The following is a 16270-nucleotide window of genomic DNA, read 5'->3' on the forward strand; positions in this document are numbered from 1 at the left end:
GCTGTCTCAGCACGCCTTTGAGCTCGTCTCCCGTGGAGGAGGCCTGCGAGAAGTTCCCTCTAGCGACATAGCTCCTCACGTAGACTTAGTTGTGTGGTTTGTCCATACCTGCAGCTGTCTCAGCACGCCTTTGAGCTCGTCTCCCGTGGAGGAGGCCTGCGAGGAGTTCTCGTCGCACACGAAGCAGCTGACGAGTGCTGCGCTCTGCTCCGGGCTTAGAGCGTTGAACACGCCGTTGAATATCAGCTCTGTTAGCAGTAACTCATCCGCGCTGCCAAAAGAGTACATTATTTATATTTCATCATCATCATCAACACATATTCGGCTCACTGCTGAGCTCGAGTCTCCTCAAAATGAGAGGGGTTAGGCCAATACCACCACCACCACGCTGGCCCAATGCGGATTGGCAGACTTCACACACGCAAAGAAAATTCTCTGGAGTGCAGATTTCCTCACGATGTTTTACTTTCACCGTTTAAGACATGTGATATTTAATTTCTTAAAAAATGCACATAACTGAAAAGTTGGAGGTGCAGGCATGCCCTACGCCCATGAGTGAAAGTGTAGTGAAAGCATTTCACCTCGGAATTAAAAACGCACTAGAAGAAGCCGCCAAGAATAACTAAGTTCTCAAATCCAAATCTCTTTTTCGTCTCTGTTCCACGCCTTTTAATAATTCGCAAACAGACAGCTATTGTTGTTTTTTTTACATTACACTTACATTTTAACGAAATACATCACTTTCTACGACTATCTCTCAGAACAGATACAGATATTTAACATTTTGCCTTCCTTACTTACCTACTTAATTCACAGGCTATCCGTCCTTTTAATTCTATAACATCAGCGAATGTGCAGTAACCCAATCGCCTTAGAATACGTTTTCTTTTCTTTAATTCCTCCATTTGTAGTATGCTTTTCGCTTTCTTTAATTCGGACTTGAGTTGGGACAGTTCTTCGTATACTTCCTGTTTTTTATCGTACGCGGCTGTTAGGGCTCCACGGTTTTTATCTTTGTGTAAGGGATGTGCGTATAAACTGAAACAAGTAATAATAATATACAAGACTTAAAAATGAAGGTATGTAGGCCTAAAATATCCACGAGATATTTTGAGACGAGATAAACACAAATGTCGACCAATAACGACGATATCGAAAATATTGCTCTCTCTCTTTTGTCCTAACGCAGCGAGAGATAGCGGTATTTTCGATTCGATATTTGCCTTTATCTTGTCTAGATGTGTCGTGGTAAGGTATATCTAAGACAAGCAACTGACCATAAAGAAATCCTAGCCCTACAAACATATAGACTGAAACTTTCAAAATGCAATACAGTCTTTGAGTCTTTGTCAAATTATTATAGACATTGTTGGTATTGAAATAAAGTCTATATTCACTTACCTCTCTTCTAAAACTTGTATTCTATCTACACATTGTTTGAAGACTGGATCATCGATTTTCATGTCTTTTATAGGATTTAACAAAGGAGGTCCATCTGTAAAGCGTTTCTTGACTTCGCTGATGGTCTTCAACACGGCCTTGCGATTGTCTGCGGGTCTCAGGTCCTTGGGGTAGTACACTCGGAGTGAGCTGATCTGGTATATGAGGGTGTGGAGTACTGGAACTACTTCTACATCGCCTGTCTGCAAATATTTTTTTTATAACTTAACCTTTTTAACAATTTTTTTCACACATCAATGTTTAACGCTTTTTTGTTATGTGACGATTTCTGCCAGTCCATTCTACTGTAAGCCATATAAAAGTTTGCTCTAAAGAATATATTTTTTTAAACTTTCCTCTAAAACGCACACAGCTGTCATACTGTGACGACTTTTGAGTTATAAACCAAGGCAAGGATTCAATGTTCAAATAGTTCAACAACAAAAATAATGCCTATGAAATTAATACATTGCCTTTTATAAATTTATAAATTTGTGACGCGTCGAAGGGGGATTATTTTTATATCTAGATTTACTAAACTGATAATCAAAATTTTTTTTACCAATAGGAAACTATGTTTTTAGTTAATGTATATAGGCTATATTTTCTCCCCATATTCCTACAGGAACGGAAACTACACGAGTTTCCGTGGGGCGTCTACTATCTGCCAGTCTCAAAAATAGGTATTGAAATCGTTTGAAAGTCACCTCTCCAGGCGGGCAAGGTATATTGGGGTCGGCGTCATCAGGCTTGGCCTTCTTCACGTGCAGCAGAATGTCCACAATGATGACGGTGTCGGCCGTGAGCGGGTTGTCTCTGTTCTTCTTGTCTTTGCCCATCTTGTGGCGGAAGTTGACTATGATGCCCCAGTCGTACTCGTACTTCTCTGTTTTAACCTAAAATATTAAGTGAGTGTGTTATCTACACTAATGTTATAAAGAGGAATATTTGTAATTTTACATGTACTTAATGAATAAACTCAACAACTACTGGAACGATTTGAAAAATTAATTCACCCATGGAAAGCTTAGCTACTAAATTATCAGGTAATAAAATTGGGCCCCGTATTCCCAAGGGATTCAAATATTAATGTAAGTATCAAAGCAAAAATTTCAGCTATATTTTTTTAATACTAGCCAACGCAATGTAATGGAAACGCAATAATGGTCAACGCAATATTGACCAGCTGTCATATTGCTGAACGACGCGATCAATTATTCCTGCTCTATGGTCACTTTGACCAGCCGCCACTGTGGAGAAGGACGCGATCAAAATTCCCAACCATTTGGTAAACGCAATCTTTCTACTAGACTAGTCACCACGTTGCATTGATTGCACGATCAAAATTCCTTGATCTATGGTCAACGCAATACTTTGATCAGTGTTGCAGTACAACGTAATGATCCTGTTTTAGAATTTAAACTATCGTGAGTGTTATTCATATCAATTGATTATGAAACACGGCTAAAACTCACGTGATATTAGGTCGGAGTATACCCGACTAGTTTCGAACTCATACGGGGCCCTTAGTCATGAGCTGGTTCTTGCATCGCGGCACGATCCATACTGCGAAGCGGCTGCGCGACGCGCTGTTGCACGCATTGCGCGCGCGGAGAGGGGTTGAGTGGTGGGGAGTGAAGGTTCCTTTACACTCTCCGACGGTTCATTAATGTCATCTTCATTAGACTCGTCTTCTTTTATTTATTATTATTTATTATTATTATCTGCTTTCTTGTATTATTCCTGCTATAGTGCTCTATGGGTAAAACAATACTCACTTTGACCAGCCTCCCTGGCTGCAGGAAAGGCTTCAAGTACTCGGGGCGAGTGATGAAGGACCGGAACTGCGCCCCCAGCAGATCGAGCTCCGAGCGAACGTTGCAGTACGTGGCTATTGAATGCTCCTTCTCTATGGTCAATGCGTCATATTCCTTCTGCTTGACTTTTACCTCTGGAAAGAGTTTATCACCATTTTAGCACCACAGGAACTACTCGGTTTTATTTATTTATTCTTTACAAGTTAGCCCTTGACTACAATCTCTCCTGATAGTAAGTGATGATGCAATCTAAGATGTAAGCGGGCTAACTAAAGAGGAGGATGAAAATCCACACCCCTTACGGTTTTTACACGGCATCGTACCAGAACGCTAAATCGCTTGGCGGTACGTATTTGCCGGTAGGGTGGTAACTAGCCACGGCCGAAACCTCCCACCAGCCAAACTGTTAATGGAGATATTTGGTCACAGTGGTACATTCTGGCTAAGATTTTTGTGATTGTGGGCCTTCATTTAGAATTCTCGTGAATTTAATTTTAAGTTTTCATAATAAAATAACTTATTTTAAATAAATAAATATTTCGAATTTTTAACATGACTCAATGGGTCCATTTGTGGGCCATTGACTAAAAAAGTAAGTGCAAAGTGCACAAAAACAAGAAACACTAACTCCCAATTTATTTATAAAACGGTAATAAAATTTATACCTTATGGAAGACATTAAAGGATCTAATTTAAAAATTCTAAAATAGATTAGAGGATTTCATAGAAAGAAAAATAAATTCTTACTGTCAATCAAATCTGGTATGGCCGCCTGATTTTGGAATTGGAAAAAACTTCTCTCCAACATGTATTCCGGATTGATTTCTTCAACTCTCAATAAATTCAGGACCTGGTAATAAAACAAATAAATTCAAACAACTACACATTGTGAAGCTGACACAAAAGAACACCGTAACGTAGCGATAAATCGAACAAGGAGAGGAGAGCGAACTTCCCTTGAAGACCTAAAATACTCATCTTACCAGGAAATAACGAAAGAGATTAGTTAAATATTGCTTTCCCTTTCGTTGCAATGGAATGAATCGAGACATATCAAGGGATGGCAGAAGAGATAATTGTGTCGAGAAACGAAAGAAAAAACTACACAGAGACAATATTTCTACTACTAGAGAGAAAGCACTTAGCCAAAGAATATAAACTCTCTACCACCATTTACGTAACATCTTATTGTTTAATCATCGCCTAACCTTCACACTTATGCATATGTCCAACATTGTAGGCATCCACTTAGCTAGCTAATTTGACTGGTTGGCTGCAAGACTTAATATCTTCTAAACTAACCATGTTGTATGTAAGATGGAAGGCAGAGTTGATGGGGTCCGCCTTGCCCTGCACCATGTCCTTCACTACGGCGGGGGTCACCTTCTGGTCGATCATCAGTATGACAATGCCCTTGTCGTCCAGTCCTCGCCGACCCGCGCGCCCGGACATCTGGATGTACTCCCCTGACGTTATCTACAAACATAGGACATAGATAACATTACATATTAAGGAGGTCTAAGGTCGAACGAAGTCGCTGGCGTCCACTAGTTCGATAAAGTTGTACAGTAAAAATTTGCAGTAAAAACTGTAACAGATGCTTACAAGTTTAAATACGTCACATGGTTTAAGCTTTATAGCGTAGATAAAGAAGTAAATAGACATTTCTGTCAAATTTCCTCATAAAAGCTCATGAGTAGTCCGCAATACACAACCGAGAAGAATCTACTGACACATCGTTATAAGTTGAAATACGTCAAACGGTTAAAGCTATAAAGCGTAGATAAAGAAGTAAATAGTCGAATGTCGAATGTCCTTATAAAAGCTCATGCGTGGACTCTAAAGAAACGCAATATGGCGATTCGTTTGGAAATTACAGCCTCATCATACTTGTATACCTATTGACTTACAGATGTATACATTTAGACTTTATCTTCAGCTAATCTGTTATCTATTTCTTTCTCTGTCTACACTATAGAGTGACATTTACCAAAGAAAGTGACATTTACAAAATATTATCCGCTTTCGGTCGTGAACTAATGGAGGAAAAGGGGACTTCCATTATTTCTTTTGTAACAATTGAGGTAACTTACAAAGCGGAAATCCTTTCCATCGAATTTCTGACAGTTAGTGAAGACCACAGTCCTGGCGGGCATGTTGAGGCCCATGGCAAACGTTTCAGTAGCGAAAAGCGCCTGAAAACAAAGTATTCATATCACACAATGACAAAAAGAAAAAAAAACAATGGAATATCATAAAAGATTTTAAGTCCAACCAGACAAGGATATGCGGGAGTTGGTGGGCTATAACATTCATTGGGTTAGCAAGTACAAAATACGAAAATAGTGATAATAGGTTACCTTGATAAGTCCTAAGCCGAACAATATCTCAATAGTCTCCTTCAATATGGGCAGCAAGCCGCCATGATGTATACCAATACCGCGTCTGAGCAAAGGTATTACGTTTTCTACCTGCGGCAGCTTGCGGTCTTCCTCCGACAGCACGTCCATTGCGTTATTGAATACTTCGTCTACTAACTTCTTTTCCTCAACTGTTCAAACAAAAAATTAACATCAGTGTATTTTATTAACAGCCAGACCTTTTAGGAAAATTCGGAGGTTAGATCTTCAAAGCTTTCGGTTTGGTGGGTATAGGATTTTAAAGTCAATGTTCATTTATTTCATTTACAAGCACTTTCAAAACGTCAGGTTATAATATTATTAGATAATGGTGATATATTAGATAGTGTCTTTTATGAGACACTAGCGTACGACACGGCACACGGCGTAGTTCCCGTTGGAATAAAATATAGTCTACTAGCGGACCCGGTCAAGCTTCGCTTTGACTTATGTGCGCTTCTTCCCTACTTACTCTACCCCTACCCTACAAATGCTACAAACTTCCACCCCTATTTTAGGGAATTAGTAGTAGTAGAAAGAGACTAAAAGTAGCCCATGTCATCCTCCAACCTTTCAACTATCTCCACTAAAAAAATCATGTCAATTCGTCGCTTCGTTTTGCCTCGAAAGACGGACAAACAAACAGTTTTACATTTTTAATATTAAGTATGGATGTTCATCAGGGTTAAAGTAGGATTCTAATGGCGAATGAATTTTCAAATTTATCCAGTAGTTTAAAAAGCAAACAAACAATAAAATTTTTCCTCTAATTTTTATTAAAAACTAGCGGACGCCCGCGACTTCGTCCGCGTGGAATTCTGTTTTTCACAAATCCCGCCGGAACCATGGATTTTTTCGTCGTCGAAAAGTAGCCTGTGTTAATCCAGAATAAAATCCATTTCTATTCCAAATTTCCGCCAAATCGCTTTAGTAGCTGCAGCGTAAAAGAGAAACAAACATACTTTATAATATTAGTGTGTGGTGGTCACACACACATAGATTGTAAATGAAATTGCTACTTAAGCATTTTCGTAATTATGATGAAGTCTATACGGGCGGTTTTTTAACTGATAGTCAATATAAGTGTTTTATCAGTGGAGAATACTTATTATTTATCACCCATAACCGCTACCCGGGACACGACATACCTTACTCAAACCCAAATATAATAAGTATTAAAATAGTACAAAAGTGGTACAAAAAGTGTGATATGATGTGATTTAATTCTTACTTGTATTGAAATCCAATTTGGCCATTTGCATGGCGTACAGCTCGCAGTCCTTCTTGCTGAAGCTGAATATGATGACGGGCGCGAAGTTGCGCTCCATGATCATCTTGACGATGTTGAATATGTTGGCGTTGGTGTTGCCGCGCATGCCGCCCTTGCGGCCGCGCTGGTCGCCCTTGCTCGCCTCCCCTGCGTTACTTAGCACCGCCATCGCAGTGTTGAAGTTGTCTTCTTTGAATTGACCCTATAAATAACATCTAATAATATAATAGCGACCCCGCACGGGAAAGCGCAATGTTGGTCGACCCCCCACTAGGTGGACCGAGGATATCAAGCAGGTTGCAGGGACCCACTGGATACTGGCGGCTCGAGACCATTGTGCTTGAAGGTCCATGCAAGAGGCCAATGTCCACTGTGGACCACTATCGGCTGATAAGGATGAAATAACATATATTTGTGATTTGTTATTTTGGAAAATTCAGCCAAATTTTCCTACAACACTAAAACAATTGAAAAATATATTTCGATTATTCTAGACGCGAATAAACAAATCCCCAAAAAAATTCCAACACATTAACAGGGCAGTTACCACTTAGGGCTCATTTACACAAGCAGCATTTTGCCAACAGCAGAGGCAACTGCTGTCGTCGCAACCTATCGACGGTAGCTGCCATCGGCTGTCTTTATACAAGAGCGAGTAGTACAATAAATTTCGTAAAAGAAACATTCTTATTGCTTTAAGTCCATATACTTCGACAAAAACGTGAAAGTACATACTTTTTTGACATGTATAAAACAAAATAGAAAATTAACTCTATCCATTTTAACGAAAAAGCGAGCAAAATCTTTTTAATTATATTTGAATGTCAATACTCCATTTATAGAGCTTACAGCTATTTTGAAATGCAACATATCAATAAGGTTTTCGTCCCTGGAGCTCATTTTGTATTTGCTCTTGAACTATTTGCAGTCTACCAGCAGTTGCCACTGCCGTTAGCAACGTGACGCTCGTGTAAATGAGCCCTTAAGACGGATATGCTCGCCATTTAAACGACAATAAAAAAATAATAGATGTTAAACTTACTTTGTATCCTTTGGCTGCGCATTGCATTTGATTTACTGCATGTACCCCATACCAAATCAAATGCAATTCGCATCCAAAAGATACAAAATAACATACTTAGGACTATCACGGATCCTTGCTTCACTCGCAACAATGAAACCCATGAATACCTTGAAATGCCAACTGTCTGTGAGGAAATCAGTAATAACTGCAAAAAGCATAAAGAAAGGCTAACGCGACATCCCAATCGCCTCGCTAGCTCATTGGTGGTAGCGCCGCGAATCAAACGCCTGAAGCGAGCTGACGTGCTCGATGACTAGGTGACGGCAGAGCTATGGCTCTCCTGTCAGAAACCGCCCTAAAATCTCACAACTCACCTGCTTAAAGTCTAACGACTGATCGCAGATCCAAAGAGAGAAAAAAAAAAATGTTAAACTTACGTTTTCGTCCACAACAAGATGGATGCCATCCCCGCCCGCAGGGAATATGTAATGCTGCAGCGGCGTGGGCCGGTACTCCGTGTACACCACGTGGCACGGCTGCGAGTGCAGGCGGCACACCCACTCCGCGAACTGCCGCGCGTTGGGGATAGTGGCTGACAAGAACACGTAGTGCACGTTGTCGGGCAGCAGGATCAGGGTTTCTGCGAACATCGTCGGCATCAGCAATCGTTATCTAATGATAAGTAGTCAGTAATTGTAATTTATTTAATTTTATTCTTTGACTGTGAGCTCATTTGGGATGATGGCAGTATTTTAAATTGTACATAAATTAGGAGTAAAATAGTAAAGCAATTTTGTAAAAGTAACAGGGTATCTGCGATATCATTACTTTTGGGGCTACAGGGATTTAAAGGGTCAGATTTGCGGCGCTGCCGCGGATCCCTGAAAAACGCTCCATACAAAATGGTATGATTTAATGTCGTCGTAATGGTCCATAATGATCGTTAGATTTGTATGGGCGGTCAAACAAAATTACTATTATTATTGTTCATGTTTATAGTTCATTTATTGAAAAATGTCGCATTTAATGTAAAGAATTATCATTATTGTAAACTTATTTTAACAACTCACTACAGGGCCAAGCTTCCCTCATTTCAAGAGAAGGAATAAAGCCTTAGACCTACCACAATTTTATTTCTATGTAATGATAAATATTTATTTACCTTCCCAAACAACACCTCTCTCTTTGTCCCTCATGTAATGGATCTCATCAAACACAACCCAACCAACCTCCCTCATTATTTCAGAACCTCTGTACAACATATTTCGCAGAATCTAAAACACAAGTGAATTTAATTGAAATTTTTTTTTATTATTATTAAATAATTGTGCAAGTTGTTTTAATGACTTTCATAACTAATATTTTTGTAAGTAATTTTAACAAATAAGCCAGAGTTTAGTTTAAGAGTTCCTGAGGCCTTTCAATTCTGATCAGAACTGTTCCATGGTACCATATTATAGCAAATTAACCATAGACACGCAATACCTACACATAAGCAAATCAAACATCAAGAAGTGCTACTAACTATTACTTACAAATTTTTATTTACACATAGTAAGAAGGCAAGTTAAATAAGAATTTGTAATGAATTTGTCTTACTTCTGTCGTCATAATAAGGCAGGAAGCAGATGGATTGATTGTCACATCACCAGTGATCAGCCCAACGTCATGGAACTCCTCAGAAAACTCTCTGTATTTCTGATTTGATAGTGCTTTGATTGGCGTTGTGTATATCACCCTCTGATTGTTCTTCAAAGAGAGTGCTATTGCATATCTAATGAAAAAAAGGTCTAACTTTAAATTTTTTTATTGAGAAATAATATTTTAGTTCTTAATTTATTATGCCCACCAATGCTGGCAAATAAAATGTCACTGAAAAAAATAATCAAGACATTTCATACAATAATTTATAATTCAATATAGACTGATTGGTACAATAATCAAATTTGTGTTCAAATATTAAGCTTTTATTTCCACACTGAATGTCTACCACAATCAGACAGATGAAGAGTCCTAGGCAAGGACTATTTATTTAACCCAATAATAAAAAAACCTTTAGAATTTATGTATATAATGTACAACTAATTATACTCACTCTGCAACTACAGTTTTCCCAGCAGAAGTATGTGCAGATACTAATACAGATTGTAAGTTATTGATACATAATATGGCTTCATTCTGAAAGGGGTCCAATATGAAACTGTACTGTTTGGCGGGCTCTCCAGTTATTGGTACTAGGGGTGTATAGTCATGGTTTGGTGGGACTGCTACCTCATGAGTACATCCTTCATGTGTTTCCAATGTGTGGATAACTATTCTTGAGGCTAGTAGATCTACACTAAAAAGCAAAACAACCAATTAAATTCATGCAATTTTGATTTTTTTTAAATCACAATTTTTTTTTTAAAGAATATTTGCCATATCTTTTTAAAATATAATATGACCAATATTTCCATTCCCCTCCAATTAGTCTGAAAGACTGTATTAGGAGTGGGTACGACAATAGACCAATGCGGCGGGGATAAAACCACCACCCCTAGATGATGAGTCCGACTGCTATTGAGCTATTGAGGCTCTTATTATTAAAAAAAATCAAAACTGCATAAATTAAATTCATGCAGTTTTGATTTTTTTTTTTATTTTTTCTTAATCACAATTTATGGAGTTTTTAAGATTTAAAATAGTAAGACATTGCTAATAATTGGAAATGGTGTCTACACTAGTATTATAAGGAGGTAAAGTTTGTGAGGTTATATTAGGTAAATAATATCTGGATCTACAATCAATCAATCAATCAATCAATCAATTTATTTATTTGCAGATACATGCATTATAAATATACAGAACCAAATATGAAAATTCTTCAACCAATAGAAAAACATGTTATTTCTGAGTGTCATATGCTGTGTTATATCCCAGTATTCTATGGGAATGGGAACTAGGCGAGCGAAACCACAGAGTGTCTGTTAGAATGTAGTATATACCAAACTTCGAATCAGCTCTGACATTGCAACATGCCAATTTGTTCTGTTACTTTGTTATGCTTTCAATACTTAACCATTAGTTATTATTGTAGAACTAACTTTATATCACTAGTGATTTCTTCAACATCTTCGTCTTCATGTTTCACTCTTTTTGAGGTATCTGCGTATTGTACTTCTTCATGTGGACGCTTAGTACTCACTATGGGTTGGTTAACAGGTACTCTATAAAAATTAATATTACCAGAATAAAACAGAAATAAAAAAAATATTACTTTGTTTTATTTATTTTAAATTCACGATATTATGTATCATGAATTTAAAATAAATAAAACATTTAGATTAACCAACATTATCTAGCTCAGAGGCTCAAAGTCACTCAGCGGGCGATGGAGCGTGTTATGCTTGGGGTTTCTCTGCGTGATCGAATCAGAAATGAGGAGATCCGCAGACGAACTAAAGTCACTGACATAGCTCAGCGAGTCGCGAAGCTGAAGTGGCAGTGGGCAGGCCACATAGTTCGAAGAGCCGATGGACGTTGGGGTCCCAAGGTGCTGGAATGGCGACCCCGCACCGGAAAGCGCAGTGTTGGTCGACCCCCCACTAGGTGGACCGAAGACATCAAGCGGGTTGCAGGGAGCCGCTGGATGCTGGCGGCTCGAGACCGTTTTGTTTGGAAGTCCATGCAAGAGGCCTATGTCCAGCAGTGGACGTCTATCGGCTGACAATGATGATGATGATGATGATCCAGCTCATTATTAGAATTTATACTTGTAAACAAAATAAGTTGATAATATAATCAATCATGAGCATTGAGCACCATACTGAGCCGTATAGGTTAGGAGGTACTTACGAAGACTCCTCATCTTCCTTAATGTTGAGATCCTTAATAGAGGATTCATTATCATCGAAACAATCAAATAAGTTATCCACATCACCCATTTTATTAATATTTAAATCAACTAAACAATGTTGTTGATCGCTCTCCAAATCAAACCAAAACCAAAGTTTCAAACAGAAACACAGACTAATGTTAGGTTTAGAATCATAGACAAAAGACTATTAGGAGATAGGTACTCAAATAATCGTTTTATTTCTAACCAAAGGAAAGAATCTAAAATACTCCAAGGAGATGAAATGAAAAGTTGAAAACCATATCAAAAATTATAAGAAAACAAAACATCTTCCCTCACTTCACTTGTGCCTTACTCTTTGGCTTTACTCTTTGAGTCTTTGCTCTTTGGCTTGTGTTAAAAATGAAAATTTTTAAAGCGATTTATTTTAAATATTTTGTGTATTAAATATTAATACTATGACTGATTTTGAAATTGCTGACACAACCAGGGTAAAGTATATCATACATATCAAGTACTCTATGTAATAATTAAATGATTTATTCATTAAAATGTTTATTTCTAATAGAAGAGGAACGATTTGATTGTTTGTTTGTTTGCATTGAGCTCTGAAACTACGGGACCGACTTGAAAAATTCTTTCATTTCAGCATTAGAAATTTACGTTAACCCTGATAGGCAGTGAGCAGCAACATAGGAAAAACCGGATAGCCCTTTAGATCCTGTAAGATGTATCTTGTGCCAATCCATTTTGGAGTAGATGGTTACCTACTATCTCACAATGTGTGTGCCCCCTTCTCTTTAAAAAAGTATGCCTGTCCCATTGTGATCATGGTTCAAAAACCTTAATTTACCATTATGTACCAATATAAATTTATAATAATTTATTCATGTTGGACAACCACAAAACAACTTTCATATACATATTCAGTTCACTGTTGAGCACGAGTCTCCTCTCTGAATGAGAGGGGTTAGGCTAATAGTACATCACACTGGCCCAATGCAGATTTGCTGAGATCACACATGTAGATAATTAAGTTTCTCTGGTATGCAGGTTTTTCCTTCACCATTTAAGACACATGATTTGTAATTCATTAAATTGCACATAACTGAAAAGTTGGTGGTGGATGCCACATACCAGATTCAAACTTCGCCCTCTGAATTAAAGGCAGAGGTTATATCCACAGGGCTATCACAGCTCTCAATTTTTTGATATACAACCTAAATCTCCAGCACAGTATAATTATGTAGCACAACTTCAGTATGTAGGTCTTAATTTTGGTTTTAGGTCAATAATTATGCTGATAATGATTTGATATTGTTGCAGTTATCAAGACCTAGTCTTGCACAAGTAAAGGCTGTTGTAGAGTTTATTCAAAAACATCCGAGTATAGCACAAAAAGGGCTCAGACATGGTCTTAGTCAAGAGAAAGTTCATAAGCAATGGGTTGAACTCTCTAATATTGTCAATTCCATTAGAGGAGCTGTTAAGTCAACTAAAGGATGGATTAAGGTATAATGTGAAGGAACAAAGAAAAAACTGAATTTTTTTTTAAAAAGAAGAATTAATACTTTTTTAAAAATTCTCTGTATTACAGTTCTGGTCAGATAAACGAAGAAACACAATAGTAAAAGAAAAACAGATACGAACAGGTAAAATAGTTGCAAAACTGACTTCTTTAGAACAGAAGATTTTGAATATAGCTAAATCAAGTGAGTTTTTATCATACACATACATAATTATCTGAAATATTCTCTCTCGTGTAGACGACTTCAAGATTAAACTAGATGCTTTGTACCATTAATTTTTTTTTTTGAGTAGGGATTCTATGTAATTTTATTGCTTATCAAGTTCAATATTATTTGTAATACTTTTTTAGATAAATTTAAAAATATGTAAATCAATAATATAATGAAATTAAAATTTGTTTATTGCTTTCACATATTACCTGCATTGATTTTTTCCACAAGAAAGTATTCTTCCACATTTTCTAGGGAGAAAGAAATCTGTCCCACCACAACTATGCAATGGAGATGATAATTCTGATGTACTGGAAGGAGATGATGCAGAACTGCAAGTAGACGCTTACAAAACGGAAGCCGATGAACGACATTTAAACATGATGGAGCAAATGGTAATTAAGATTATATTTCTTATTTGTACTTGACGTTACTTTGACAATATCTCGGTAGTGCTGTACTGAATAGAGAAGGCCTGGGTTCAATTCCCAGCTGGTCAGTTTAGGTATTTATATTTTCTAAATTGACCGTGGTCTGGTCTTGTGGCCGCGGCTAGTTACCACCGTACAGGCAAAGCCGATGATGCCGCTTAGGAACAGTGGTATGGGTTGTAACTGTCAAGTTAACTCACTTCCATCTTATACTGCATTGTCACCTAGCAAAATCAGATGAGATTGCTTTCGTGAGTTAAAAAGCCCACATCTGGGTGACGTCAGAAATCGGCAACCTCGCATAGGCGTAGCCAGGATTGTATCTAGGGGGATTGGCAGTTGTTTTTCCGGCCGAAACAGAAACCGAATTTCAGCTTCAGCCTCAGTTTCGGATTCGGACGGTTTTCTTAGGTTCGGTTTTTAAGTAACCGACCGCTTTGCTGGGAGGGGGGGGGGGGCTGCCCTGCAGACCGTACCTCGCTACGCCCATGGATCCCCGTTGTCGCCGGCGAAGACTGTATAGCTTGTGTTTGTGTTGCATGGGAAGCATTGTCGTTCGTTACGTCATTTTCAGGATCGTTTTTTGGGCATCTAGATCTACAATAAGCGTTGGGTTTTCAGATAGAAGCAATGGATCAGCAAGCTTCCGCCTTGGCTAGGGTGGCGCAGGCGACGTTGATAAAATCAAAAGCTATGGAGAGGATAGCTGAGGCTACTCATAAACAGGTAGGTTTTCATTTTTTAACCTACTTTGATTACGTTTTAGTGCGATTAAGTTTAATTAATGAAATTACTTTCACTGACACATGATTGAAGTTGGTTGCTTAGCAACATTCTCACTATAAAACTTTTTTTTTAAATATCGCGGATGTAATGCAGAACCACCTTTTTAGAAGTCGGTAAAAAATAGTACACGAAGAGTTATACTGTATCTAAATACATACTGATCAAAAGAAAGCCACGTTGTTTGTGAGTGTCTCCACCTCTGTGGCGCAGTGATATGCGCGGTGAATTTACAAGACGGAGGTCCTGGGTTCGATCCCCGACTGGGCCGATTGGGTTTTCTTAATTGGTCCAGGTCTGGCTACTTACTACGCTACTGGCAAAGACGTACCACCAAGCGATTTAACGTTCCGACACGATGTCGTGTAGAAACTGAAAGGGGTGTGGATTTTCATCCGACTCTTAAAAAGCCCCCTTCCATCTTAGATTGCATCATAACTTACCATCACGTGAGATTGTAGCCAAGGGGTAAAAAGAATGAAAAAAAGTTATAAATATACAGTGGCGTAGCGTGCCTTGCAGGGGCCCCAGGGTAAAGAATTTTCAAAAAGAAACAAAACTGCTCCTTTAAAATATTTATGATAGTGATATTATATATACTTTCGGAGCTACAGGGATTTGGAAGTTCATATGTTCGGTACCTGTAAATAAAGAAACTGTTGTTTTAGGCTCTGGCAGTAGACCGATTGGCCGGTACGTTTGAGACGATAGATACCTCAGCGTTTGACGTAAGAAACGCTGTCATAAGCATTGACTACAGCATCAAGAAGTGTTTCGCTACCAGCTCTACGCAGCACAGGCAGAACAATCTGTTTAGTTAATTGTATTACACTCTTTATTCCATTATGTATAAATAATTCATTTAATGTATATTTTTATGTTAATAAAGGACTATTCATACATTTTAGCACAAAATATTATTTAGTCGTATTTAATAACATTAATCGTATGTTATAAATCTTTGACGTGTCCACACACACGTCACCATGTCATACAGTATGTGTGTTTGGGTATGAGCTGTGATAGCCCAATGGATATGATCATATGACCTCTGCCTTCGATTTCGAGTGTGAAGTCTACTAATCCGCATTGGGCCTGCGTGGTGGACTATTAGCCTAACCCCTCTCATTCTGAGAGGAGACTCGTCCTCTACATGGAGCCGAATATAGGTTGTAACTTTTGGAGTACGAGACTGCGAGAGTCACACATATCTCATTCTTTATAGGCTGAAAGTATATCAGCCGATGGTGTTATCATAGGTACCTAAAGTAGCCAATTATGAAAATTGGGCGCCAGGTACCAGGGGCGCCAGATAGATAAAAGGGGCGCCGCTTTAAATAGACCGAGGAAATTAAGCGAGTTGCAGGGAGCCGAGTGAATTCTAGCAACATATAAGCTCCTATCCATCACGGAAAAATCCATAGTTCCCTCAGGATTTTTAAAAAATTTAAATTTAGTAAATAGTGTTAGCTAGTAATCATTAATTTTTGTGCGTATGGATTTCAATGGGTGAGAGGCGCCGTCAAAATTCG

The 16270-nt window shown here is 38.2% G+C and overlaps 2 protein-coding genes across 5 annotated transcripts in view; one reads left to right on the plus strand and one right to left on the minus strand.

Annotated features, from left to right (window-relative positions):
• LOC112052164 (exosome RNA helicase MTR4) overlaps positions 1 to 11966 on the minus strand; it is a 42721-nt gene extending 30755 nt beyond the window's left edge. For all 3 annotated transcript variants that reach the window (XM_052883835.1, XM_052883842.1, XM_052883837.1), the window contains exons 1-16: positions 11785 to 11966; positions 11034 to 11156; positions 10046 to 10288; positions 9550 to 9724; positions 9113 to 9224; positions 8388 to 8590; positions 6888 to 7128; positions 5618 to 5808; positions 5351 to 5452; positions 4560 to 4733; positions 4005 to 4107; positions 3219 to 3391; positions 2148 to 2336; positions 1402 to 1643; positions 802 to 1038; positions 109 to 271 (exon numbers count right to left, since the gene is read on the minus strand). In XM_052883835.1, coding sequence (XP_052739795.1) covers positions 109 to 271; positions 802 to 1038; positions 1402 to 1643; positions 2148 to 2336; positions 3219 to 3391; positions 4005 to 4107; positions 4560 to 4733; positions 5351 to 5452; positions 5618 to 5808; positions 6888 to 7128; positions 8388 to 8590; positions 9113 to 9224; positions 9550 to 9724; positions 10046 to 10288; positions 11034 to 11156; positions 11785 to 11873 — 2760 coding nt within the window. In that variant the 5' untranslated portion in view covers positions 11874 to 11966. The remainder of the gene's footprint in view (positions 1 to 108; positions 272 to 801; positions 1039 to 1401; positions 1644 to 2147; positions 2337 to 3218; positions 3392 to 4004; positions 4108 to 4559; positions 4734 to 5350; positions 5453 to 5617; positions 5809 to 6887; positions 7129 to 8387; positions 8591 to 9112; positions 9225 to 9549; positions 9725 to 10045; positions 10289 to 11033; positions 11157 to 11784) is intronic.
• A 150-nt stretch (positions 11967 to 12116) lies between these two features.
• Positions 12117 to 15658, plus strand: LOC112052165 (uncharacterized). Of its 2 annotated transcripts, XM_024091135.2 has the most exons (6): positions 12118 to 12276; positions 13112 to 13297; positions 13383 to 13497; positions 13780 to 13919; positions 14577 to 14681; positions 15407 to 15658. In XM_024091135.2, the coding sequence occupies exons 1-6, from the start codon at positions 12244 to 12246 to the stop codon at positions 15557 to 15559; spliced, it is 732 nt and encodes a 243-aa protein (XP_023946903.1). In that variant the 5' UTR covers positions 12118 to 12243; the 3' UTR covers positions 15560 to 15658. The 2 variants fall into 2 exon arrangements, with proteins under 2 accessions (XP_052739819.1, XP_023946903.1); XM_052883859.1 differs by lacking the exon at positions 14577 to 14681 and having other exon boundaries at positions 12117 to 12276.
• Positions 15659 to 16270: the final 612 nt, after the last annotated feature.

This window comes from Bicyclus anynana, chromosome 1, assembly GCF_947172395.1.
Source record: "Bicyclus anynana chromosome 1, ilBicAnyn1.1, whole genome shotgun sequence".
In the NCBI taxonomy this organism is placed as follows: Eukaryota; Metazoa; Arthropoda; class Insecta; order Lepidoptera; family Nymphalidae; genus Bicyclus; species Bicyclus anynana.